Source organism: Plecotus auritus (assembly GCF_963455305.1).
Source record: "Plecotus auritus genome assembly, chromosome: 7".
Lineage (NCBI taxonomy): Eukaryota > Metazoa > Chordata > Mammalia > Chiroptera > Vespertilionidae > Plecotus > Plecotus auritus.
This window is the reverse complement of record NC_137774.1, coordinates 14,744,404-14,771,250: the sequence shown is the minus strand read 5'-3', so window position 1 is coordinate 14,771,250 and position 26,847 is coordinate 14,744,404. Positions and strand designations below refer to the sequence as shown.

The following is a 26,847-nucleotide window of genomic DNA, read 5'->3' as shown; positions in this document are numbered from 1 at the left end:
TATCCATCTAACGCCCTGTTTTCTTCCATGCGGCCTCCAGGTGCCCCCCTTCTCCCCGGTATGTAGCTGCCTGGGGGCAGGTGCATGCATGCCTGGTGGTCTCCTGGGTGGTGGTGGGTGGGGTGAGGCATTTAACTGATGCCCTTGGGTTCAGCTGCTGTAGATAGGTCACCCCACCCTAACTTAGGGCATCCTGCTGGGAGGTGGGGGGAGGGAAGAAGGTGGCCCTGGAGCCTCATGTGGATGCCCATGTTCCTCTCTTCCTACTTTGGGTAGGAAGAGGACTAACTTCATGTTAAGACCCAAAAGCTCACAACACACTTCATTCATTCATTCATTCATTCATTCATTGAACAAATAGTTTTTGGCATTTACTATGTATCAGTCATGGTAGCAGGAGCTCAGGAGACAGATTACCCTGCCCTTGGGAGTCCTTGGTCTGGTAGGGGACAATGTGTGACAGTCTGTCATGGTGGTGTGACTGTGAGCGCTGACAAGGGAGGCGGTCACCTGGGCATCAGGAAGGCTTCCCAGAAGAGGTGGTACTGGAACTGTGTCTTACAATGATATGGGCTTTACCGGCAGTGATGGGGACAGGGAAAGGTATTTCAGGCAGAAGGAACAGCATGAGCAAGAGGCATAGTTTTGCAATGATGAGAGAAGGGTAATGGGGCAGGCAGAAGGGTAAGGTGGGGCCTCCCAGTGTTGTTGGATATGTGATAGAACTGTCAAGAAGAACTGATGTGGAAGTAACAATTGGCAAGATCTGCAACAATGAAAAAAAATCACGTTTTTTTAGCAAAGAGTTACTAAGCACACTCATATAGCATTTACACATATGCCAGGCACTGTTCTGAGCTCATTTCATAGTCCCAACAGCCCCATCAGAGAGGTGCTATTATTATCATTCCTGTTTTACGAACGAGGAAACTGAGGCACGGGGAGACTAAGTAACTTGCACAGTAAGTGGTGAACTGGGATTTGAAACAAGGCCTTCTGAATTCAGACGCCGCCTCTCAATATGGAAGATAAGCCCATGTGGCCAGAAGCGCCCCCTTGTGGAGAGCATTTCCATGGCGGTTTCCAAGCTTTGTCTTTTCTCATAGGCTCTCCATCTCCACAGCATAGTAACCCGTCTTTTCTTCTTCTTCTTCTTCAAAATATGTTTTTATTAATTTCAGAGAGGAAGGGGGAGGGAGAGAGATAGAAACATAAATGATGAGAGAGAATCATTGATCAGCTGCCTCCTGCACAGCTCCCACCGGGATGGAGCCCACAACCCGGGCATGTGCCCCGACCGAGAATCGAACCTTGACCTCCTGGCTCCTAGGTCGATGCTCAACCACTGAGTCACACTGGCTGGGTCACAGCAACCCTTCTTAATGCCAAGTTGCTGTTAAGGGTCTTTGTTTTCCTGACCGCCCCCCTCCACGTCCTCCCCAGCATGTCAGGCCCCAGGCCTAGGGACTGAGGGGAACTTCCTGTCCTCAGCCACCCTCTTTGGTTGGGTACATGTGCCCCCCTTGTAGTGTTGGGGGTTTGGCCAGGAAGCTGGGTTTGGGACGCTGACCCCTGCTGCCTCCTCCGCACCCCACCCAGGCTGACCCCAGCCCACAGCAGGAAGACCCTGCGGAACTCCCGCATCGTCAGCCAGAAGGATGACGTCCACGTCTGCATTATGTGCTTGCGTGCCATCATGAACTACCAGGTTGGTCAGCCAGGCCAGTTCTTACCAGGGGCTGCCTAAGCTGCTGAGGTGCTGGGACTGACTGTGCCCCCACCCTGTCCTCCACTGGAGGGATCTGGGCTGTTGGCTCAGGGTCTTGAGGTTGGCCATCTTCTGCTCCTTCTTGGTCAGGTCCCCTAGAGTACCCTGGGCATGGGTATGTCTCACATGGGGGGACTTAGGCATACCCACCCAGAAAGGCTGGTCTCCAGACCCATGGGGAGAGCAGCTCTGGGTTATTTCATTGGGAGGAGTGTTAAGTGAAGCCGGTCCTCCCTCACTCAGCCGGCCTTTGAGGACTCACTGTCCAAGGTGCTGAGTCCTGACACTGACTTTTGAGCAGACAAAGGTATTTAAAAAGAGGGACCAGGCTTTGGCTGCCTCAGAAGAGGCTGTGGTTAGATATAAAGAACTTTCTACGCTCAAGGGCAGTGGTATGGCCCTGGCAATCCCAGAAGTGCTGGCAGTCCTGGGGGTCTGCCCGGAGGAGCTGACCTCTTCTCTCTCCCCAGTCTGGCTTCAGCCTCGTCATGAGCCACCCAGCCTGTGTCAATGAGATTGCTCTGAGCCTCAACAACAAGAACCCCAGGTGAGGTCCAGGCCCCTAGCCTTTCTCTATCTAGATTCTTCTGCTCCTTAACCCTTGTCTACTTTGTCCCCCCATTCCCAGGACTACTGCTCAGGCTCATTCCACCCCACTCATCAGCTTCCCTGTCTGCCATGAGCCAGGCCCCTATCCACCTTTGCGTTGGGCCTGCTGTTCTTAAGGGAGAACCTGACCTCTCTCCCCAGAACCAAGGCTCTGGTGCTGGAGCTGCTGGCAGCTGTGTGCCTGGTGCGGGGAGGACACGACATCATCCTTGCAGCCTTTGACAACTTCAAGGAGGTACCGGAGGCCCCCCCACCCCAAAGGTGTACTGTCCTCTAGTGTTGCTTAGAGCCTTGCTGGCAGTTGTGGCCTCTGTTGGGGGAAGTTGGGGATGTGAGGTGGACATTTGGGGAACACAGGGTGGGACAATCTGGGATGGGGAAGTTCTGAAGAGAAGGTGTAGAGTCACGTAGGGGCACTGCCTTGGGGTGACAGGGACAACTATGAGCATCTGCTGACCCTCTGACCCTCAGCCTTGCCATGTCCAAATTGGACTTGATCCGTACATCTCAGAGTTGCTGACTCTGGTTAACTGGCTCATGAGAAGTGAATGCTTGAGAATATGATGCAGAAGTCGGCACATGGCATTCATACCTTTAAGGAATACTTATTGAGCACCTACTATGTGTCAGACACAGAGTGGGCACTCGAGATATATTAGTGATCAGTTAACAAAAGAAATATGGCAGGGAAAGGCAGATAATAAACAACATAATAAATAAGCAAATCACATAGTGTGTTAGAAAATGGTAAGTGCTATGGGGGAAACGTGAGGGATGCTGTAAGGGTTGGGGGAGCTGGTTGCGGGTGGTCAGGGAGGCCTCAATGAGAAGGTGGGATTTGATCAGAGCTGAGAGCGAAGTGAGGGACCTGGCGTGGCGGCTATCTCAAGTAAGAGCACACCAGACAGATGGATCAGCAAGTGCAAGTGCCCTGAGGTGGGAATGTGCCTGGATGCCAGTGTGGCCCGAGAAAAGTGAGTGAGGGGGAGGGTTTTGAGGGATCGAGGGGGAGTGGAGGTTTTGAGCAGAAGAGTATCAGCCTGACTTAGATTGAACTTGAGAGGAGCCTGTAGGGGCACAAGGGTAGCAGCTGGAAGATGGCTTAGGAGGTGTAGCATTGGGGCCTCAGTGACAGCCATTGTCCCCACCCAGGTGTGTGGGGAGCAGCACCGCTTTGAAAAGCTGATGGAGTATTTCCGGCATGAAGACAGCAACATCGACTTCATGGTGAGCTCAGGAGCCCAGCTTGGGCTCGGCCACTCTCCGATGCAAGGTGTAGCCAGGGGCCTGGGTATCTGCCCTGCAAAGTATGAGGATTGATGGTTTGCGGGGGGGCGGGGGGGGGAGGGTTAGATTAGAGAGGGGGAGGCGGGAGGGAGGGGACATGGGGAGAAATATGGGTAGGGACAGAGCTGGGTTAGTGGAGTGATAAATGAGGGAGGCAGACTTGGGGGGTAAGTGGGGGGCAGAAGGCACTGAGAACCCCTCACCCAGAGGATCACAGACCTGTTCATGTCCCCCACCCCCCCCAGGTGGCCTGCATGCAATTCATCAACATCGTGGTACACTCAGTGGAGAACATGAACTTCCGAGTCTTCCTGCAATATGAGTTTACCCACCTGGGCCTGGACCTGTACTTGGAGGTGAGCCCTGCACTCTCCCCCGGACTTAACTGTTTGCCCGGAGTATGGCTCAGTGGTTGGCAGCATGGATGTTGGGGTCAGGCAGGCTTGGGTTCAAATCCTGGCTCTCAATGTGACCTTGGCTAGGTCTCTTCTCTCTGAGTTTCAGTTTTCCCATCTGTAAAATAGGATAATCTTCGCGATAATAATGACTCTCAACAGGATGGTGTCTGCCACATAATAGACACCCAATCCATGGAGCTAGGCACTAGAACAGGCTGTAGGTGGCCCTGGGTCTGGCTCTGGGGGCACATAATGGGGAGGGCAGAGATACTGGGCCAAAGTGAGAGCTGGCGCACCTGGATGGGCCCAGGTCACGGCAGCTCCTTTCCCTGGGGAAGGTGGACAGGGGGCTTGGCGCTTCCTGGCCTGAGCAGAGAAGCTGCAGCTTTCTTCTCGGATTCCTTGGGAGGCTTCCTGGGAGAGGGCCTTTGGGGTTGGATTGATTAAGCCATGACTGGCAGGCTAGGGTGCTATTTCTACAAGGGAATATTATTCAGCCACAAAAGGAATGAAATACTGATCATGCTACAACAGAGCCTCGGACACGTTACGATAAGTGAAAGAAGTCAGACACAAAACACCACATAGTGTATGATTCTTTTATAGAAAATGTCCAGAATAGGTAAGTCCATAGAGATAGAAAGTGGATTGGTGGTTGGCGGGGGCTGGGGGAGAAGAGAATGGGGAGTGGCTGCTAATGGGGACAGGGTTCTGGAATTAGATAGCAATAATGGTTGCACAACCTTGTGAATATACTAAGAACTACTGAGCTGCACAGTTTAAAATAGTGAATTAAATCTCAATAAAGAATAAAGGAGCCCGGCCAGTGTGGCTCAGTGGTTGAGCATCGACCCATGAACCAAGAGCTCACCAGTTTGATTCCTGGTCAGGGCACATGCCGGGGTTGTAGGCTCGATCCCCAGTGGTTGGCGTGCAGGAGGCAGCTGCTCAATGATGTTTCTCTCTTATTGATGTTTCTATCTCTACCCCTCTCTCTTTCTATCTTAAAAGAAAAAAAATCAAAAGAAAAGAGAATAAAGGGAAAAAAGCAGGCTAGGGCTCCAGCCCCTTCCTTTGGGCTCTGGTGGTGATGGGGGTATTGGAAAGACCCCTCACACCAGGCCTCACCCACCCTTCCCTCTGGGAGACAGAGGCTTCGGCTCACAGAGAGCGACAAGCTGCAGGTGCAGATCCAGGCGTACCTGGACAACGTGTTTGATGTGGGCGTGCTGCTGGAGGACACCGAGACCAAGAATGCTGTGCTGGAGCACATGGAGGAGCTGCAGGAGCAGGTGACCCTGGTGAGAGCCGCTCCTGAACTTGGCCCGGAACATAGTCGGCCCACAGGTCCCCACACCGGCATCAGGCACCGGGCTTAACACTGGTTCTAGGAGTGAATTGGGCATGGCTGCCTGGCTCCTGAGTTTTTACCTGAACCTACATCCTAAATCCTCTGGGTGTCTCTCTCCGTGGGTGTTCATGGAGCTCCTACACTGTGCGGGGCCTCTGGGGACCACAGGCCCCCTCCTCTCCCAGGGCCTAGACCCCAGGCCCTGACTTGGGGGGACCGTCCAGCCTAAGGCCCCTCCCAGCTCAGTTTCCTCTTCACCTACCTCCCCCATTAGTGGGGCCTTGGATTCCCCTTCTGAGAGAACTTCAGCGCCCTCAGTGCCTCACCCACTTGGGTTCAAGTGCCAGGCTCAGCCCACCCAACACCTTGGGCTGTGCGGCAGGAAGCCGCCCCCAGCTCTCCAGACAGCCATGCCTGATGCCGCCCCCTCGCCGGTGGTGCCAGTGCCTGGCAGCGGGTGGGAACTCACCATGTGCCACTGCCGCAGCTGACAGAGCGGCTTCGGGACGCGGAGAACGAATCCATGGCTAAGATCGCGGAGCTGGAAAAGCAGCTAAGCCAGGCCCGGAAGGAGCTGGAGACGATGCGGGTGAGGTTGGGGTCCTGGGCCGGGCCAGGGGGAGTCTGGGTTCCCAAGAACAGACCAGTGGGGTTTCTAGACTTTATACCTCCCTCGCCCTGGCAAGAGGATGGGGCTCAGTGACCGGCCCGCTGGTGGGCACTGACCCCTCCCCTGGGGCTTGCAGGAGCGCTTCAGCGATTCCACTGCCATGGGCGTCCCCAGGCGGCCACCGGAGCCTGAGAAAGTGCCTGCCCCTGCCTCGGCAAGGCCCTCGGCTCTAGAGCTGAAGGTGGAGGAGCTGGAGGAGAAGGGGCTAATCCGTATCCTGCGGGGACCCGGGGATGCTGTCTCTATCGAGATCCTCCCAGTCGCTGTGGCAACTCCAAGCGGCGGTGATGCCCCGACTCTGGGAGTGCCCACCAGTTCCCCCAGCCCAGGTGCGCAGGATCTCCAAGCTGGGTGGGGTAGGGTGGGGGGACCAGGGCCTGGAGAGGGAGTCTAAGGACACCTGCCGGAAGAGCGGGGAGAGGTAGGTTTTGGTTGTGGGTGCAGCTCAGGCAGATGCGGGTGGGTGGGAAATGGGACGGGTGCGCATGCGTACGGCGGGGAGGCGGAGACCGGACCACTCCAGCCGAGACAGAGATACCTTCCTCTCCCCTTCCTTATTCTCGGTTCTCTCTCCCACCGTCTGCAGAGCCGGTTCCCGGAGCAGCAGCCCCGCCCCCACCGCCCCCGCTGCCCGGCCTCCCCTCCCAGCAGGAAACCCCGCTCGTGGAGCCCCCCCTGGCCCCGCCCCTCCCCGGCAGCGCGGAGCCCCCGCCACCGCCTCCCCCACTGCCCGGAGTCCTACCGCCCCCTCCGCCGCCGCCACCACCGCCTCCTGGCCCAGGTGGACTGGTGCCTCCGCCACCCCCACCGCCTCCCGGAGGTCTCTCTGATGCCCTTGGAGAGCCTGGCCCAGAGATGGGCCCAGGTAAGTGGGCCACCCAGGGCTGGGGCAGCTGGAGGGTGGGGCCTTGGCCTCAGTGTCCTCCAAGCACCTCTCCTACTGCCTCCTGCTGCCCTGTCAGGCCTCGCTGAACCCTGGTTCCCTCTAGCCACCCCACCCTCTATGGCCCCCAGTACTCACCATTCCCTCCCTGTCCCAGGAGTGAAGGCCAAGAAACCCATCCAGACCAAGTTCAGAATGCCCCTCTTAAACTGGGTAGCCCTGAAACCCAGCCAGATCACGGGTACTGTCTTCACTGAGCTCAATGATGAGAAGGTGCTGCAGGTGAGTGTGGCCTCGCTTGCTGCCAGTGTGGGCACCAGAGAAGGAAGGGACTTGCCTGGATCATGCTGGGCTCTAGGAGTGGTCATCTCCACCCATTTTACAGATGAGGACATGGAGGCCCAGGGATGGGCATTCAGCCAAACTGGATTAGTGACTCTAGTAGGCAGTGTATCCTTACTCCCCTGGAGGCATTCCCTTCCATCCCTGAAGAAGGGCACAGCCCTCCCCCAAGTCTGGCCTCTCTCCCCTCTTTTGAGACCCCTCCCCACCACCTTCCCACAAACAACCAGGGCTTCAGTCCTTCCAATTCCACTTTCAGTGTGTTTTTTTAAAAAATATATTTTTTTATTGATTTCAGAGAGGAAGGGAGAAGGTGAGAGAGATGGAAACATCAATAATGAGAGAGAATCATTACTAGGCTGCCTCCTGCATGCCCCCTACTGGGGATCAAGCTCACAACCACAACCCGGGCACGTGTCCTGCTTGGGAATCGAACCGGCAACCTCCTGGTTCATAGGTCGACGCTCAACCACTGAGCCGTGCCGGCCAGGTCCACTTTCAGTTTTTCAAAAGGCTTGTGTTCTCTGGCCTCCAGGCCATTGCTCAAGCTGTTCCTTATGCCTGGAATGCCCTTCCTTTCCCCTTGGCCAATTCAGCTCTTCCTTCATCTATAACTTCTTGGAGTCTGGGTTCCCTGGGTTGGGTACTGCTCCCCCTCTTTCTCCTCAGTGCTCCCTGAGCTTCCCCTGTACCCCCCATCAGGGCCTCTGGACGAGTTGAACTACTGGCTTGTTTCTTTCTCGGCCAGTGGCCAGGCCAGGGCCGGATAGGTGGCTCAAGCAATGAGCACGGTGCTCAGTCAGGAATGTAGCCCACCCAGCCCACCTCTTCTCCCTGTGCCCTCAGGAACTGGACATGAGTGACTTTGAGGAGCAGTTCAAGACTAAGTCCCAAGGTCCCAGCCTGGACCTCAATGCTCTCAAGGGTAAAGCAGCCCAGAAGGCCCCCAGCAAGTCCACACTCATTGAGGCCAACCGGGCCAAGAACCTGGCCATCACCCTGCGCAAGGGCAACCTGGGGGCGGACCGCATCTGCCAGGCCATCGAGACGTGAGTACCTCTGCCTTGGGCTGTGGGCATCCCAGCCCTTCTCCCAGGCCAGTGCTTAGGCAGATCCTAGTAAAAGAACCCCAACTATGGGATAGAGCCCATCAAGCTTCATATCAACCCTAGTCAGGTAGTAGGGGGGCGGGAAACCTTCTTCCCATTTTCAGATCGAGAAACTAAGGCCGTACTGTGAGTTCATGCCCTGATTGAGATGTTCCCATTTCCCCTACTACCCCCCCCCCCGCCCCACCTCCTTGCCCAGCTATGGGCACTCAGGCTCAGGCATTTGCAGCTGAACATCTGCCACTGATGTATGATGGGGACCCCAGGCTTTCCAGCTGCCAACTTCCCTTGACTTCTACCTCTTGTTCCCTGAAGCTGTTGGCAAATAGCAAATACTGAAGTTCATTTATTCAATCAAGGGGAGGGGAGGGGATAGTCCTGCTCTCAAGAACTGGTGGGTATGGAGCAATGCCTACCCCTCTGCCTCCAGGTACGACCTCCAGGCCCTTAGCCTGGACTTCCTGGAGCTGCTGACCCGCTTCCTGCCCACGGAGTATGAGCGCACCCTCATCGCCCGCTTTGAGCGGGAGCAGCGGCCCATGGAGGAGCTGTCAGAGGAGGACCAATTCATGCTGCGCTTCAGCCGCATCCCGCGCCTGCCAGAGCGCATGGCCGCGCTAACCTTCATGGGCAACTTCCCGGATACTGTCCAGCTGCTCATGCCGGTGTGGGCGGGGCAGGCAGAGTGGTGTGGGTGTGGCCTGGGTTGAGGATGGGGTGAGGGCCTCCCCAAGCCTGGGCTCCAAGAGGACATTTGAGAGTACTTGAGCCTCCTGTGGGCTTGCCCCCACCTAGCCCCAATTTACCTTGTCTCTCCATTCCATCCCCAGCAACTGAATGCCATCATTGCAGCCTCAATGTCCATTAAGTCGTCCGACAAACTCCGCCAGATCCTGGAGGTAAGATGCCAGGGCAAGGGCCTGGGGGGTAGGGTCCACCCTTGACTCCTTGCCTGTTCTAGGTCTTATTAGAGGGAGACTCAGGCCCTGCCCTGCACACCTAGGATGCAACAAATATAATATTCCTACCTCTCACATACAGGCTCGGGGTGAGAGTGAGGACCATGTACAGGATGGGGCAAAAGAATAAACTCTCAGAGTTTATACTTAAAATATGTTTTTATTGATTTCAGAGAGGAAGGGAGAGGGAGGGATAGAAACATCAATGATGAGAGAGAATCATTTATCATCTGCCTCATGCACGCCTCCTACTGGGGATGGAGCCTGCAACCTGAGCATGTGCAGGAATCGAACCATGACTTCCTGGTTCATAGGTTGATGCTCAACCACTGAGCCACACCAGCCGGGCTATTCTTGTATTATTATTTATTAATTATTGTATTCAAAAGTGGATATAACTGTAAACCTACTTTTGCCCCCCCTATACAGCATCACACCTCAGACCCTGCCTGGGGTTACTGTGTGATTAGCAGAACGCACATCTGCTCAGTGGAGTCCAGAGAAGCAGTAGAAATGGCTGTTAGAAAGGTGGCGACTCCACAACTTAGAAAGAGAGGTTGGCAGCACAGTTTTGGGTAGAAATGACAGAGGACAAAATTGGGTGTTGCCATGGTGTTAGCCGTGCACATGTGTCAAACATGTCCACATGCATGTCCATGTACCATGGACCTGAGGGGTCCATGCAGGACTGGGCTAAGTGTGGGGCTTGCTCTTTGCCACTTTTCCTTGTGACATTTATGCTTCCGGGGCTTCCTCAGCTCATTACCCTGCCGAGCTCTCCTGTCTCTCCTAGATCGTCCTGGCCTTCGGCAACTACATGAACAGCAGCAAGCGTGGAGCAGCCTATGGCTTCCGGCTCCAGAGTCTGGATGCGGTGAGGGGCGAGAGGAGGGGTCCCCTGGACTGGGAGAGCGGGGAGGGCTGGTGGCCTGTGGCTTACAACAGGCCATTGCAGCTGCTGGAGATGAAGTCGACTGACCGAAAGCAGACACTGCTGCACTACCTGGTGAAGGTCATTGCTGAGAAGTATCCACAGCTCACAGGCTTCCACAGTGACCTGCACTTCCTGGACAAGGCGGGCTCAGGTATGGGTGGGCAGTACCTCCATCCTTGGGTTGGGGGAGCGGCTCAGCCCTGGAGATGGATATGGGTTGAGAGAGAACAAGGCGATCACTGGATGTAATTGGACAGGAATGCTGCCTCTCTGAGTCCCTGCTTCTCTACTGCCCCATCCCCCAGTGTCCCTGGACAGCATCCTAGGGGATGTGCGCTCCCTGCAGCGAGGCCTGGAGTTGGCCCAGCGGGAGTTTGTGCGGCAGGATGACTGCGTGGTGCTCAAGGAGTTCCTGAGGGCCAACTCACCCACCATGGATAAGCTGCTGGCAGACAGCAAGACAGCTCAGGTGGGCTGGGGCTGGCCAGGCCCTGGAGATGGGGAGGGTGGGCAGGGAGTAAGCAGGGCTACCTAGGTGGGGTCGAGTAGCCAAGGCTTGGACGGGAGTGGACACCTTGGGGGATGGAGTAGGAGTGAGGGGCCACCTGCCAGGAGGAGCAGAGTTGAAGTCGCTGGTGTTTTAATGGGGGTGGGGGGGCGGGGTACAGAGCCGTGGTCAGGCTTCGAGGGGTCCACACTGATGGGGCTGACAGGCTGTGTCTGCAGGAGGCCTACGACTCTGTGGTGGAATACTTCGGAGAAAACCCCAAGACCACGTCCCCCTCCATGTTCTTTACCCTCTTCAGTCGCTTCGTCAAGGCCTACAAGGTATGTGTTTCTGGTAGGCAAGCTGGGACCACTGCAGCCTTTCCGTGTGGGCTGCTTCTGTTGGGGGGCGGGATCGGTGAGGGAGACCTCTCAGCTCATGGAGACCAACCTTGGCCCCTCAGAAAGCTGAGCAGGAGGTGGAACAGTGGAAGAAAGAAGCGGCTGCGCAGGAGGCAGGCGCGGAAACGCCAGGCAAAGGGGAATCCCCAGCACTCAAGGTAGGCAGCTGCCCCTGAGCGTGGCCTGGGATGCAGGGATGCTTAGGGTCCTCATCCCAAAGACCCGGCCCTCCTCCACACCCTCATTGTTACGGATGGACCCTGTGAGTAGCCTGGGATGGGATTGGGTTCCTTCTCCAGCCAGCAGTGCGGGCTTGCTGGGGGCAGGAGGGCACCAAACAGGGTGTGGTGGTGTCAGGGGGGAGGGGATCCTGGAACTGGAGCTACATACCCTCCCCCTCCCCCCAGTCCCCACCCAAGGTTCGGAGGCCACAGATGGACCTCATCTCCGAGCTGAAACGGAAGCAGCAGAAGGAGCCACTCATCTATGAGAGTGACCGTGATGGGGCCATTGAAGATATCATCACAGGTGAGGGCTTGGCCAGGCCTGTCTCATCCTCCGTCTGTCCTTCTATGCTGTCCTCCATCCACCGCCCACCCTGGGGGTCTGGCTGCCTCACTGCCTCTTTGCTACTTTTTTCTGTCCTTTTCCTTTTTCCTTTCTCTCCCCACGCCTCCCTCCTAACCCTCAGTGCTCAAGACGGTGCCCTTCACGGCCCGCACTGGCAAGCGGACATCCAGGCTCCTCTGTGAGGCCAGCCTGGGCGAGGAGATCCCCCTCTAGCTCTCAGGTACCTCCAATGGCCTGGCCTCCGATTCCTGTGGCTGCCCATAGCCCTGGGGGCCCTTGGGGGAATGAGTGCTGCTGCCCTCTCCTGGCACCTGCATGCTGGGATGTGTTTGAGGGGGTCTGGTAAACATAAACAGGCCCCTTCCCACGTGTGTACCACCTGGGTCCCTAGGAGGGCAAGGCCTGGGCCCCAGTCAGACTCCTGAAGGGTAAATGCGTCTGTCTCCTCTCTGCTAGACCTGCGGAACCAGCCCTACATCCGCACAGACACAGGCCGCCGCAGCGCTCGCCGGAGACCCCCGGGACCCCCCCTGCAGGTCACCTCGGACCTCTCGCTGTAGCCCCTGTTTCCGCAGATGGACTCTGGGGGTGGGGGAGAGGGGGCAAGACGGGGCTCAAGGAAGGTGGTCCTCAGCTCGGCTGGGCCGGGCAGCCCTTCTGCCGCTGTCCCCAGCCAGGGGCTCACCCAAATGGGCAGGCGCACTCTCATCTTGCTACAGGGGTCAGTATCGCCGGCCCCTCCCCCCCAAATGCTGCTTGCAGCACCCTTCTCCCCCCAATAGCCATACTGTACTTAGCCTCAGCGGGAGCCTGGCCGGTAACTTATAAAGTGCAACCTCGCCCCTCCCCCCATCCGGGGACTCTCCATGGACCTTATTTTTATACAAGATTAATAAAGATGTTTGCAAAAGGTCTGCATCCGCTCCGTGCCCCCCACCACACAGCAGCCTGTCTCGTTCAGGAAACGCTTTACTTGTACAAGTCCTTCACAGCAGGAGTCTGCAGACCGGCTCGAGGAGGGGAAAGGGTGGCTTCTTTCTGCACTAGGTTGGCGGGGCGGGGCCCAGCGTCGAGGGGTGAATGCGCTCTAGTGGTTGGTCTGAGAATCCTGCGGAAGGCAGAGGGTGCGGGCGGAGGGTCCGGCCCGCAGCTCGTTAGGGTTAGAGACATTGAATTAACTCCCCCTCTATCCACCTTTGTGCCTGCCCCATCCCATTTCCCATTTCCACCAGTCCTACTTCCTAGCTGGGTACCCTGCCGCATCCTTAGTCACCTCTCTGAGTGACCTCAGATTGCATCTCAGCCTATCGGGCCTCCATCTCCGCCAGCCCTGTCCCCATTTCTAGGACTCCTGCTCCGGCTCTGCTTTGCCTGCTCCTCCCCTCCCCGCTGGTCACATCCCACCTGTCCGCCCCGCCCCTCGCATGCCCCGCCCCTTATCTGCATGGCCACCCCCCACCCGCCGGCCCCACCCCCTTCCCAGGCTCTTGCCTTGGCTGCTTGGCCCCTGCTTAGTCCCGAGCTGGGGATGGCTGGAGGGGTAGGACTTGGGAAGTCGGACTTAGGAACTCGGGGCCAGGTTCCGCATCTTGTGTTAGGAATCTGAGAGTAGGGGCTGCGCGAACCTGGGGTGGGGAAGCAGGAGGAGGAAAAGGAGGGGCCAGTCCTGAGAGCGGGTCCTGGGTGAGAGTGCCTCCCCCGCTTTGTGCGGTCTGCACGAACGTGCCAGCTTGGAGTTGGAAAGGCCGCTGAGCCCGGCAGAAAAGGGGAGGCCCTGGTGACGCAGCGCCATGCAGCCGGGGCCGCAGGACCGGCCCTTGCAGCCTGGGTTCAGCCGCAGAGCCCCGCTGCTTCTCAGGGGAGTAGCTGGAAGGAGAAAAGTGGAGCAGCGCCTCAGACACCGCCTCCCCTCCTCCCATCTCACAGGGGAAACCAAAACTGGACAGGAAGCCACTTGTCTTTGGCCTGGGGCGGGTTGGGGCCCAGGAAACAGGCCCAAAATTTAGGGCTCCCGTCTCTGGGGCAGTCTCCTCCGCCCCATCCTGGGCCCCGAAGCTGGATACAGTTGTGCCCACGTCATCACCTCCTGCACTAACTTGTAGGGCACAAAGCCCTGCCTCACCAGCTCGAACAGGATCTCTAGGAACAGGGTCTGCAGGCCTTGGGCATCACAGCCCCTGCTGTTTCTCACCTGGCCTGGCGTCAAGGAACACAGGGGAGGGTGAGGAGGGGCCTCCCTCAGCCAGGCCCATCTTGTCCACCAGCCCTGCCACTCGCCCAAGCACTGAGCTAGGGGGCGCCTGTCCGCGGAGATACCCAGGAAGTCTTAGAAGCTTACAATTCCATCACCTGGGAAGAGACAGGAGGGGGCGCTCCATGGGCCTGTCCTTGCAGGCCTCCCCTGGGGAAGCGTTAGGGGCTTGCCAGAAGTTCCAGGCATTAGAGAAGCCAAGTGTTAACCCTGGATGATGAGTGGAGGAGAAACAGCCCTTGCCCTGGGGAAGCACCAAGTAAGGATGAGGATTAACACAGCAGAAATGTTTAGAGGCTATGGGATAGGCATGTTGATCAGGGCAGGCTTCCGGGAAGAGGAAACTTTAAAATAGGACCAGGCCAGGGATCCTGTGGGTTAGAGGTGGGAGAGAATGAGAGGGCAGAGATGGGGGCACCTACCATCCAAGTCTGCCTGCTGCACAGCCTCCCACTCCTCCTGCGGGCTTAGCTGGATACCCACGGCGCACAGGGTGGCTTTCATGCTGCGCACGTCCACAGTGCCGCTGGGCTGGGCAGTTAGAAGATATTCTGGAATACTGGGGGCAGGTGGAGGGGAAGGCAGCAAGGTGAACCACACACAGGATATAGAGAACAGTGGCTGCTGTGTGTTGGCACTTGTTTAGTGCCCATTCAGTTCTCGTGTCCAAAACTCACGTTTGGACGAGTTTGTATGAAGAACAGTAAAAACTCATGTCCAAGGCCACGCCACCAGTAGGGACAATGCTGGGCGTTGGACTCCGGCAGTCTGGCTCTGGAGCTACAATGCACTGAGGCTGCAGGAGCCCTGCTGGCACCTGGCATGTAGCAGGCACAGCAAATTATTGATGAATAAAATGATTCTGTTTTGAGGGACCTCTGCCAATATCGAGCCATGATCTTTGGGGGGCAACAGGGTCCCCAAATTGTGAAAGGGGTTTCTTTTACCCCAATTTCCACAGCCCCAGGTTCCGGGGTGGGGGGAGATAGGGGACTTTTTTCCAATTGTTTCTCCCAATATCCTTCCTCTCTTCCTTCTTCCATCCTGTTCATCCATCCATCCATCAATCCAACCATCCCAATACCTTCCTATCCACCAATTCATCTTACACTCCCCCCCCCCCCACACACACACCCCAGTGAGCGCCCTGGGGTTGAAGAGATGGCACGGAGAGAAGGGTACAATACAATCACTATTTCTCGCAGTGACCTATGACCTAGCCTCTGGGCAGGCAACCCCTTGTAGTTCTGCTCTGAGCATCCCTTGCTTTTTCTCCCTGCTCCCAGCCAAGGGCCCTCACCTGACCGTTGCCGGGAAGTCAGTGGTAGCAGGTCCTCGTCTGCAAAGCTGCCTCGGGGACAGAGGTTGGCAAGTCCTTTGCACCTGCTGCAGAGAGGTGACAGGGCCAGGCAGGCCTTATCCCAAACCCAGCACCCCACTCCCGGACCTCACCTCTGAGACCCCGCACCTGGGCCTGACGACACTACTAAACGGGTAGCTGCTAGGCCCCTGAACTCTTTGGCCCTGTGGGAGGCCTGCTCAGCCCCGGTGGCCATGGTTGCTAGGGGCTCCCTCTGGGTCAGCAAGGCAATGTGCCGCTGCAGCCTCCCCTTCCCGGTCTTGCGTGAGCAGTCTTCGAGGCTTCCGTGGAGGCCTTGGAGGTGGGAAGAGGACACTCCCCATTGGACTGCTGAGACTCCAGGGGACCCAGGACCAGGCCTGTGGGTACACAGCTCCACCTTCTCCCAGGAAACCCCATACCAGCCATGTGCACGCACAGCCCTCTACCCAGGGGGCTCGGGATAGTGGCTTGGAGGAGCAGGGGGACCCTCTCCTAGCCCTACTCACCTGCATGTTCTCTGTGCCCTTGGGGGTCTCTTGGTCTTCTGCCCGCTGCTGCCAGAAAGGCAGGATCACAGGCGCTAGGCTGGTCTAGCGCCCCAGGCCCGAAGCTCCCAGATGGCTTCGGGGGGATTTTAACATCTTTTGGCAGGGGTGTACTCTCTCCCTCACCACAGGCCTGCTCCTCTCTGCGGGGAACCTGCTGCTTTATTCTTTTGAGTTTCTGCCTCTCCTAAGGCACCTGAATTCACAACTCCACTCTGGAAGCTAATGCAGGAGGCAGAAACCCCGGAGGGAAAGAAAGGAGCCCAGAGCCCTGAAGTCAGGGCGTGGGTGGGTGGGGTCCAGGCCAAGGTGGGGCTGTGGCCTATCTTATCCCAGCTCCCCTTGGAGGGAAGCATCCCCTTCTCCAAACAATGCAAATCCACAAACCACGCGGAAAAAAATATTCCGGGAAGATTGGTCCCAGCAGCTGAATGACACCCCTGGCCAGCCCTTCCCAGACACCTCTGCATCCTTTCTTCATCCCTCCTTCCCATCTCCTGCCCCCTTTCTCCGCTGGCCCCCAGCCCATCCTTAACTGCTGGCCCCGCCCTAATCCCATTCTCCCAGACCTTGGGTGCCTCCCTTCTCAGCCTCCTCTCCCAGTGGGCCAGGCCCTTGAGGATCTGCAAGGCTGGGCTTTCACTTGATAGGGAACCTTGGTCCCGAGTGGGTCTTGGTCCAGGCTGACCAGAGCCCATGTCATGGCACTGCCTCCCCTCTTATCTCTCTCCCTGACTTCCCTCTTCACACCCATGTCCATCCCCACACTCAGAATTCCGTTCCCTCATTTGTTGCCATTTCTCTCCTTTTCCAGAGCCTTTCCCATATTGCCCACCTTCCCCTAACGTGGGGAGGCTTGTGCATTTGTGTGTATATCTAGTACATGTCTGTGCGGATGCGCTTGTGTGCATGGCATGTGTGGAGCGTGCTTCCTCTGTCTTTGTGTGGATGTGTTATGTGAGTGCCTGTCTGTATGATGTGCTGGTCAGCTGACAGTGTGTGTGTGCGTGTGTGTGTGTCTGGGTTGCATGCACTATTACACATGGCTCCCCTCTACATTTTGGGGTATCTCTAACTCAAGGTTGTGGGCTCCCGGAGGGCCACTCCTCCAGCTTCATTATTTCCCTCCTTCCAGCCCCAGGACACCATCCTTCCTCATGGAGAGAAGCAGGAAGAAAGAACTCCCTTCAGAGTCACCTTCTTGCCGCTCAGCCCGCACCCCCCTCCCCCGAGACTCTCTCCTTAGATGTCCCCGATGTGTCCCTGGCTTCAGGCCAAGGGGAAGCCCCATTTTATGATCTAAGGACCTGAGTCTCAGAGAGGGCACTGAGGCCTCCCCAAGACTAGTCATGAGTCTCTGTTGATGATATGGAGGCTAGAGGGGTGCAGGTAAAGTGGAACTACCTGTGGGGAGTGAGCAGGGACAAATAGGGCTGGTAGAGCCCTCAGGGGGCAGGGGGACCTGGGGTAGTTAAAAAATGGTGGTGGCATCCCTAAAAAATCGAGACAAGGACTTCGCAGCCAGGTGAGTTCACTGGTTTAGGAGCTTCTGCAGAACAAGTCTGAGCTGGGGCCAGCACTGGAGGCTTTATTGGTTTTGTTTAGCGATATCTCTGGGGGAAGAAGTGGGCAACAGCTTAAAATGGATTTTCAGCATTAATGGATTCTCTTTCTTGGTTCCCGGCACTGAGCTGCAATGCAAAAGAGAGGGTGTCACTTGGGCTCCAGTGAGAGGGGCAAGGGAGAGGGATGAGCCCAGAGGCTGCTCTGAGGAGGGCCCTGGGGACAAGAGGACCTATTCTTGCTCACACTGATGGGCAGCTGACATTGCACCGTATCCATGCGTCACTAGAAAGCAAGGGGTGCTGGAGAACCCTTTTCCCTCACTGGCCACTCGATGGAAGGATCCTGGGCCCAGGGCTGGAGCCATCAGGTGCTTGGCATGGAAGACATTAGCCTGAGCATTTCTGATGAGGGACAGGTCATCTGCCCACTGGGTGAGAAGCTTCCTAATGCTAGAATGGCCCTTCCCATGTTGAACCCAGGTCCCTGGCGAGCCCTGCAGTGCTCCCTCTCCGAGGTCCCCAGGCCTCCTCCAGCTCTGGCCTTGGCACTGTACCCACTCCTTTCTCCACCCAGCCCCTCATTCCACTGTTCCCTGTCCTCATGAAACTGTGAGGAGCGGGCCCACCCACACATCCTCGCACAGCCTCCTCTGTGCCAGCCTCACTTACTCTTTCCTGTCTCCGTTCAGTGAAGAGGACCTGACCGGGCCCCGGATAAACTTGATTTTCCCTTTAAAGGCGGTCCTTTGGGGCTCCGGCTTGCTAAAGTCAAAGTAAGGGCGAAGGGTCTTGTCTTCCTGCTTGGAAGATTCCTGTGGCTCTCCGGCTTCCAGCGACTTCTCGGGTGACCTCTCTTGCAAGTCAGAGAGCTTTTCCTGCTCTGGCTCCTCCTTGGCAGGCAGGGTGGTACTCTCTACCATGGGCACCGTAGGAGGCTCCACGGCCTTCTGGGGTGGAGGTTTCAATATGTCCTCCAAATTGGGCAAGTCCCTGTTGCTGGAGGAGGCTATGGCCAGGGAAGATGCGAAGTTGACCAGATCTTGTAAGTTGATAGCTGGTGTGAGACTGGAGGAGGCCAAGTGGGTGCTTGACGGCTGCTGGCTGCCTGGTTCTGAAAGCTCTGACTGGGTGCTTGTTTCCTGGAGCTGCTTTATGGGGCCCGGCATGGGGACTGACTTCTGGTTCAGGTGGCTGGCGGTCTTCTCTATGCTCTTCTCGCCACGCTGCATGCCGGTCTCCATTTGCAGGTTGTATTCTGAGGCCTGGGTATCTTTGTCTGCCCAGAAGAGGTGCTTGGAAGTCTGCACAAAGATGGAGCGATGGGTGCTGTTCACTTGTTCTTCGTCCGTGATACTCGGGTATGAGATGCAGCTCGACCTCATATTCCATTGTTGGGTGTCCTGCTGTGTTAGCGCCCCCTTGAGGGCCTGGAGGGATTCTGCCCTGTACCTCTGTTCCTCCAGGTCTTCATTGCAGACCTTCAAGCTGGAGTCCAGCTTGGCCTCAGGCTTAAGCATGGGTGCCGGGCAAATGTCCAATGGCGGGCCACACTCCAACGGCGGCACAGCTTTGGCCTCCTGCTTCAGTTCTGTGTCTTGTTCCAGGTCCTCTTTAGGTGGGAGATTCAAGTCTAGCAATTCATCTTCCTTCTGAAAAGTTTCAACTGAAAGCTGAGGAGGCCCCTGCACCTCGGGTCCTCCCTTGCACCAATTCCCTGCCCTGTTCCCCCGACCCCAACCCTCGCACACAGGGGCGCGCACGCACACACACACACTGTTCACTTCCTCCCCACGCTTGCCTCTTTGCAGAGACCTCCTGGGGAAGGGAGGTGGTGTGAGCAGGTCAATATCGGTTTGGTACTAGGGTCCCAGGATTGTCAAGGCTAGGGGCTGGTTAGAATTTAGGGAAGATGGGCCTTGTCTACCACCTCTCCATAAGAGGTGACCCTGCCCACTGTTACCTCTTTCCCATCTTCCTCCTGTGCAGGCTGGAGCTCCTCTTGTACAGGCTGGACTTCCTCTTGTACAAGCTGGAGCTCCTCCTCTGTAGGCTGGAGCTCCTCCTCTGTAGGCTGGAGCTCCTCCTCTGTAGGCCAGAGCTCCTCCTCTGTAGGCTGGAGCTCCTCCTCTGTAGGCTGGAGTTCATCTTGTACAAGCTGGAGCTCCTCCTCTGTAGGCTGGAGCTGGTGTTGGTTTAAGTCAATCCTAAGACAGAAGGAGACAGATTGGGTGACAGGGCTCCACGGGGTCGGTGGGATGGTTTTAGGGGGCAGGGGGAGCCTTCTACAGGGGCTGGCAAGATGCCCCCAGCTTATCCACTCCTCTGGCTGTCCCCACTCCCACTAAGAATTCTGGAGTTGTAGTCTCAAACTTTAATTAGAGTTTAGAAAGTGTCTGGAGAGCTTGCCAAGTGGTCTCCCTGGCCCCCCACAAGGAGGGACCCAACTGGTTGGAGGCGAGGCCCAGGAATCTGCATTTTAATCAAGCATCTCAGTCAGCTGATGCGGCTCACTTGGAGAACCAGTGCCCAGGAAGTGGCTCCTCATAGAAGGAAAAGCCCAGAGCACTGCCTTTCCCCAGCCTGCTCAGTTCCAGCTCGGCAGATGTGAAGAGCAGAGGTGTGTGTACGCGTAGGGTTCCCTCAGTCTTGTCGGCCATGTGCTGGCATCTTGGCCCCTTGCCTTCAGTGCTCAGCCATGTGACCCCCTCTCCTTCCTTAGGCACCTGCCCAACCCCAACTCGGACAGCTCTGTCCTCAGAGCAAGGTGGATCTGAGGGGTCAGGTCCCATCCACGTCCCTGGGTATGACCCACTACCCCTTAGTCCTCCTCCAAGATCAGAGACTGGAGACAGAAACAGGAGGGGGTGCTACCCATACTCCCCGCCCCCTGCCCTCCCATGGCCTTTTGGCCTGGATACTATCCTTGGGGAGATTTTGAAAATAGATGGAGGGAGATGCTGGGTTGGGGGGGGGGGTACATGAAAACTTGGCAGTGGTGGCAAGTGGGGGTAAGGGTTGGTGGTCTTGGAAGGTTGGGGAGAGGGCCTCCAATTATGGGGGACTGGTTCTCACTGTGTTTCCACTATGTCCACCGAATCCTTGCTACAGCAGGGAAATCCATTGGCACCTGGAAGAAAGAAGCTGGTGAGGGGTTCTGGAACATGGGCTGTTGGTGATGCTTCAGCCATCCTCTCCATCTCTCTCTGTTCCTCACCTTAACCCCTTTGCCATTCCCTCTCCCATCTTAATCCTTGTTTCCTCCCTCTTCCTAGCCAGTGTCAGCAGACATGAAGACCTATCCTTCATGACTGCTCCCCTCCACTTTCCATGCTGGTCCTCCGTAAGGGTGAATGCTAGCAGTACTCAGTTTCATTTACTGAGAACTACTAACCAAGGCATTATGTTGAGCACTTTCTGTGCTTTATCTCATTGATTCAACAAAAAAGAGGTTCATTTGCCCAAAGTCCTTCAGCTGATCATTCAGGAAGTCAGCACGTGAATGCAGATTGGACTCAGGAAACTCAAGTGCCCTGTCCTGCATGCTGTCCTACCCAGGAGCCTGGAACTGTGTGGGGTTCACCTTCTTGTCCACATGAACCTTCCTCATCTCCTTCCATTCCTGTCCCTCTGTCCTTTTCTCCACTCTCTTCTGGCCAGGCTTCAGATCTGCCACTCAACCTACCCCTGTCCCTCCTATCCCAAAGTCCATCCTCTCTTTCCCTGGCTTCTGACCCCATCACATCCTGGGTCATCCACCCGCAACTCTGGGCCCAGGTTCTCAACCCAGGTGATGCTGACGCGGATCTGATTATTTAGGAGCTCTGATAACCCTCCACAGAGCTCCTTGGGGGAGGTCTTCCCACTCAGGTTTTTGGCCACATTAGATCCCTCCCTGGAGATTTATGTCTTTTACTGCAAAAGCTTTTCTTTTAAATCTCTGGGGGTGGGAGGCAGCAGGCTGTCCCATTCCTTTATCCCCAGGGTAGTGGGTAGGGGTTAATGGTGAAGTCATCATGGCAATGGGCAAGCTGGGTTCCCATGAGCCTGGAGTGTGGCAGGAAGTGACAACCCTGGCTCTGGTTGAGAACTGCTCCCAGGATTATATCAAAAGGATCAGGATGTGCTGTGGCTCTTCCTAGAGATGTAGAGGCTGCGGAGGGTCCTTGCCTGGCTGGTCCTGGGACTGGGATTTGGGCACTTCGGGGTTCAGCCAGGGCTGTGGGATCCTGGATCAAATGGGCTAGAAATCTGCAAGTGGACAGGTAAGTGGTCTCTTCAGAACTCTTCACCTCCTCGACCATGATGCTCCCTGGCTTCCTCCCCACCTCTCTCATCATCTTCAACTTCACCTGCTCCTCCCAGGCCTCTGACCTCACAGCCTTCCTCGCTGGTTTACCAAGTTTCCCCACCTATTGAATCAACATCCCGCAGCCTTAATCCTTCCATGAACAGCAACTGGATGTGGATGGGAGGAAAAATGATTATAGTGTGGACCTCATAGCAGCACTGGGGGTTGGAAACAAAAGTCTGAGTTTGACTCAACTCGGGACTTCTGTGACGTTCTGTAGTATGCGAAATAATTTCAATTTCTAATTGCCGATTGCTAGTAAATAGAAATGTGTTGATCTTGCAACTGTCCGAAAATCCTACAAGTTCTAGTTTTATTTTTTAATGGATTCATAGGTTTTCTACATAAATAATAATGTGTGTGATTCAAGACAGTCTTACTTCTTCCTTTCCAATCTAGGTGTCTCTTTATTTCCTTTTCTTGCCTTAATGCACTGAGAACAATCTCCAATTAATGCTGAATGAAGTGTAGAGTGGACATCCTTGCTTTGTTCCTGAGCTTAGGGAGAAAGCATTCAGTAGATCACTGCTAAGTATGATGTTGGTTGTAGTTTTTCTTTTAAAAAAATGTTTTTATTGATTTCAGAGAGGAAGGGGAAGGGAGAGATAGAAACATCAATGATGAGGGAGAATCATTGATTAGCTGCCTCCTGCACGCCCCACACTGGGGATTGAGCCTGCAACCCAGGCATGTGCCCTTGACTGGAATCGAACCTGGGACCCTTCAGTCCGCAGGCTGACGCTCTATCCACTGAGCTACGCCAGCCAGGCTGGCTGTAGTTTTTCTTATAGATGCCTTTTATTGGGTTGACAATGTTCCCTTCTATTCCTGGTTTACTTAGTGTTTAGTTAGGAAGGGATATTAGATTTTGTCTGATGCTTTCTTTAAATTATTGAGATGATCATATAGTTTTTCTTTTATATTCAATTAACACAGTGGTCGGCAAACTCATTAGTCAACAGAGTGGCAAACCACGGCTCGCGAGCTGCAGTTTACCGATCACTGAGTTAACATATTGTTATATACAGCATGTTACATGTTAACATGAATACTATTATATATTTTCTGTTAATAATTCATTTTATGGTGAAATACACTGATCAAAATTTTTAAAAAATTAATCTTGCATTCCTGGAATAAACCTCATTTCGTCATAACGTATTATCTTTTCATACACTCTTGAATCTGATTTGCTATTTTTCTTTTTTAGAATTTTCACATATACACTGAGTGGCCAGATAATTATGATCTCTGAACACATAATAATCTGGCCACTCAGTGTATATCCTATATAATAAAAGGCTAATATACAAATTGTCCCCACGACCAGGAGTTTGACCAGCAGGCAGGCTGGCCAACCGCTCATGTCTCCTCCCCCTGGCCAGGCTGGCCAGACCTTACCCATGCACGAATTCATGCACCAGGACTCTAAAACACACACACACACACACACACACACACACACACACACACACATATGCATATTTATATATATATCTCTCTTATCTAATAAAAGAGTAATATTCAAATTAACCATCACTCAGCTACACCCACAAGCCACGCCCACAAGTCAATCAGGAGCGAGTATGCAAATTAACCCAACCAAGATGGCTGCAGCCACGGAGAGAGCAGGAGGGAGGCTTGGGTTTCCCCGGCAATGGAGGAAGCCAAGCTTTCCACACACCCTGGCCAGCCCAGGTCTCCACTTAAGGCTACAAAGTTTCAAATCCCAACAAAAATGGCAGCAGCCATGGAGCTGGAGAGAGCAGGAGGCTAGGGTTGCCCTTGGCGATGGAGGAAGCCAAGCTTCTGCAGCCCTGGCCTGCTTTGGCCTCCGCTTAAGGCTACAAAGTTTCAATTATAGAAGATAAATAAATCCTAACAGAAATGGCTGCCGCCATGGAGCAAGCAGAAGGCTTGGCTCCGCTCCAGGCTACAAAGTTTCAATTGTAGAAGATAAATAAATCCCAGGTACCAGGGCCTCCGCTTGGGTTGCTGGACGGTGTGGCCGGCCTGCAAACCACCACAGGCCCCTCGCCCAGGCCGCCCCACGCCCCAAGGGAACCTCCACCCTGATCCGGGACACCCTTCAGGGTAAACCAGCTGGCCCCCACCCATGCACCAGGCCTCTATCCTATCTAATAAAAGAGTAATATGCAGATTGACCATCACTCCAACACACAAGATGGCTGCCCCCATGAGGTTAAAGATCCTGCCCCCATGTGGACACAAGATGGCTAGGACAAGATGGCCAGCAGGGGAGGGCAGTTGGGAGGGACCAGGCCTGTAAGGGAGGGCAGTTGTGGGCGATCAGGCCAGCAGGGGAGGGCAGTTGGGAGGGATCAGGCCTGCAAGGGAGGGCAGTTGGGGGTGACCAGGCCAGCAGAGGAGGGAAGTTGTGGGCAAACAGGCTGGCAGGGGAGCAGTTAGACATCAATCAGGCTGGCAGGGGAGTGGTTAGGGGGTGATTAGGCTGGCAGGCAGAAGTGGTTAAGGGCAATCAGGAAGGCAGGCAGGCAAGCAGTTGGGAGCCAGCAGTCCTGGATTGTGAGAGGGATGTCCAACTGCCCGTTTAGGCCCGATCCCACCGGACATCCCTTGAGGGGTCCCAGATTGGAGATGGTGCAGGCTGGGCTGAGGGATAACCATCCCCCCTCTCCCCCCGCCGTGCACGAATTTCATGCACCGGGCCTCTAGTATATATATAATTAGTGGCCAGATTATTATGCGTTCAGAGATCATAATAATCTGGCCACTCAGTGTATGATCATGAGTTATACTAGTGTGTAATTTTCTTTTCTTATAATGTCTTTGTCAGGTTTTGATATTAGAGTAATACTGGCCTCAGAGAATGAGTTGAGAAGTATTCCCTCTTCAATTTTCTGAGTTTGTGTAAAATTGGTATTATTTCTTCTTTAAGTTTGATAGAATTACTGAGGCTGTCAAGAGCAGGATTTTCCCTTCATCTCCACTTTCTTCTACTTCTTCACCCACATTCATAACACTTAGATGCACTATCAAATAGTTTTGTTTTCAGACAAACTCAGCTGCTCTTCCATTACCAATAGCAACGCTTGCTTTTATCACTACCAAATAACTTTGTTGTTCATTGCCCTGGCACAGTTTTGTGCACAGTCTTTATAAAAAAATAAAATAGCCCTAACCGGTTTGGCTCAGTGGATAGAGCGTCAGCCTGCAGACTCAAGGGTCCCAGGTTCGATTCCGGTCAAGGGCATGTACCTTGGTTGCAGGCACATACCCAGTAGGGAGTGTGCAGGAGGCAGCTGATCGATGTTTCTCTCTCATCGATGTTTCTAACTCTCTATCCCTCTCCCTTCCTCTCTGTAAAAAATCAATAAAACATATTTAAAAAATAAAATAAAATAAAATAAAATAAAATAAAATAAAATAAAATAAAATAAAATAAATGCAATGCCTTTACTCTTCCTGGTGTCTTTAACTATCATTATAGTGACCTTTACAATTTTTGCCGTACTTAGAAAATATCCAGTGTGTCATTGTTGGTCAGGGAAAATGGCAAGTTGGATACATACACTGTGCTTTTACTTGGGGCCAATCCACCTCTCATTTCTTTAGGTGGGGCGGGCCAGTAGATCTGAAGAGCGTGAATGAGCCTGCAGCTCAGTTGGGGTTCAGCCCTGGACTATCCCTTGCCCTTCGCAGTGGCCTTGGCATCATGGGTACTGGGAAGGGTCAGGCGCCGCAGATGAGAAGGTGCTGTAGCCTGTCCATGGCTCTCCTTAGACCCAGAGCTGGAGGTGTGCCCAGAGGGGGGCTGCATCAGACTCATGCCTACTTAGCATAAGAATAACCGCTGAAGGGGGTGTAATAAATGTTGCAGGAGTGACTTAAAATGTCTGCATAAATTTGTCACCCCACAAATTTGGGAAAGGGGATAAGCTGCTCTCTGGTTGTTGGTTTTTGGCGCATTTTATTTATTTAAAAATTATTTTATTGATTTTTTACAGAAAGGAAGGGAGAGAGATAGAGTTAGAAACATCGATGAGAGAAACATCAATCAGCTGCCTTCTACACACCTCCTACTGGGGATGTGCCCACAACCAAGGTACATGCCCTTGACTGGAATCGAACTTGGGACCCTTGAGTCTGCAGGCCGATGCTCTACCCACTGAGCCAAACCAGTTAGGGCTTTTTTGGCGCATTTTAAAATGCTGGCCCATGTATGTTTCCAGGGAGAGAAGGTCCTGAGGGAAAAGCCCTCATTCCAGTGGGGGTCTGAGCCCCCATTATCAGAAACTGGGGAGACCCAGGGCCCTGAGGGCAAACATCTTTGCTCACTGGCACAGAGAAGAGTGCAGAGCACGAAGGAGGTGCTCATAAACAGCTGTTAAAGCGGACTGCTTTTTGCTTTCTGCAAACGTTCCACGCATCAGTCAGGGACAACCAAACAGGATTTGAGAGGTTGTCTGCAGTTTGGATAATTCATGAGTTGTTTTCTGGGCACAAGGCTGTTCTTAGAACCTCTGGGCAAGAACCCTCCGAATCTGCGGCCTTAACCCCAAGGTGTACATGCCTGCCCGTGCACACGCAGGCTACTGCACCCGCACAGGGCCTAGGCCTTGGGAGTTGGGGGCCCCCCCGCCCCCCCCCGCCCACCGCCGCGAGGATGGCCAGGGCTTTGGCTGGAGTCACCTTTCCTCCGGTGCACACCCCCACCCCCTTCCCGCCTTGAGGAGCAGGGGCAGGAGGAGCGCGGGACCAGGACCCTGCCCCCTCCGCGCCCTGCCCCTCACTTTCACTTTTCCCGCCCACTCCACGCCGAGCAGTCCCTTCGCACCCCGCCCACCCCGCGGCGCCCGCCCGCTCCCACCTGTCATCCCCATGCAGACCGAGTAGGCGACCAGGAGGCTCTGTCGGGGAGGCGGGGAGGGATGGTGGCTGCTGCCCCTCCGCCTCCACTGTGCTCTTTGGTTGGGGGGGGGGGGGGGGTGGAGATGCTGTGGGCGCCGGTGCCTGTGATGTCGCTGCCTCTGTGACGTCCCGGCG

The 26,847-nt window shown here is 55.0% G+C and overlaps 2 protein-coding genes across 7 annotated transcripts in view; one reads left to right on the top strand and one right to left on the bottom strand.

Moving 5' to 3' along the window:
• FMNL1 (formin like 1) overlaps positions 1–13,130 on the top strand; it is a 27,714-nt gene extending 14,584 nt beyond the window's left edge. The window contains exons 7-28 of one of the 4 annotated variants that reach the window (XM_080682532.1): positions 41–58; positions 1,600–1,708; positions 2,239–2,315; positions 2,519–2,612; positions 3,530–3,604; positions 3,910–4,020; positions 5,214–5,363; positions 5,901–6,002; positions 6,160–6,412; positions 6,670–6,948; positions 7,124–7,248; positions 8,155–8,357; positions 8,848–9,082; positions 9,248–9,316; positions 10,170–10,250; positions 10,332–10,461; positions 10,616–10,779; positions 11,037–11,138; positions 11,261–11,356; positions 11,606–11,726; positions 11,890–11,988; positions 12,225–13,130. In XM_080682532.1, coding sequence (XP_080538658.1) covers positions 41–58; positions 1,600–1,708; positions 2,239–2,315; positions 2,519–2,612; positions 3,530–3,604; positions 3,910–4,020; positions 5,214–5,363; positions 5,901–6,002; positions 6,160–6,412; positions 6,670–6,948; positions 7,124–7,248; positions 8,155–8,357; positions 8,848–9,082; positions 9,248–9,316; positions 10,170–10,250; positions 10,332–10,461; positions 10,616–10,779; positions 11,037–11,138; positions 11,261–11,356; positions 11,606–11,726; positions 11,890–11,981 — 2,686 coding nt within the window. In that variant the 3' untranslated portion in view covers positions 11,982–11,988; positions 12,225–13,130. The remainder of the gene's footprint in view (positions 1–40; positions 59–1,599; positions 1,709–2,238; positions 2,316–2,518; positions 2,613–3,529; positions 3,605–3,909; positions 4,021–5,213; positions 5,364–5,900; positions 6,003–6,159; positions 6,413–6,669; positions 6,949–7,123; positions 7,249–8,154; positions 8,358–8,847; positions 9,083–9,247; positions 9,317–10,169; positions 10,251–10,331; positions 10,462–10,615; positions 10,780–11,036; positions 11,139–11,260; positions 11,357–11,605; positions 11,727–11,889; positions 11,989–12,224) is intronic. The other 3 variants (XM_080682534.1, XM_080682531.1, XM_080682533.1) reach the window with 3 other exon arrangements.
• Positions 10,388–26,847, bottom strand: SPATA32 (spermatogenesis associated 32). 3 transcript variants are annotated; one of them, XM_080682553.1, is made up of 8 exons: positions 26,672–26,847; positions 20,544–20,598; positions 19,432–19,675; positions 18,141–19,120; positions 15,868–17,597; positions 15,320–15,405; positions 14,442–14,578; positions 10,388–10,510 (listed from the first exon to the last, which is right to left on the bottom strand). In XM_080682553.1, exons 1-5 carry the CDS (start codon positions 26,682–26,684, stop codon positions 17,495–17,497), a joined length of 1,395 nt encoding a protein of 464 aa, XP_080538679.1. In that variant the 5' UTR covers positions 26,685–26,847; the 3' UTR covers positions 10,388–10,510; positions 14,442–14,578; positions 15,320–15,405; positions 15,868–17,494. The 3 variants fall into 3 exon arrangements, with proteins under 3 accessions (XP_080538679.1, XP_080538677.1, XP_080538678.1); XM_080682551.1 differs by having other exon boundaries at positions 15,320–17,597; XM_080682552.1 differs by lacking the exon at positions 10,388–10,510 and adding an exon at positions 13,275–13,393 and having other exon boundaries at positions 15,320–17,597.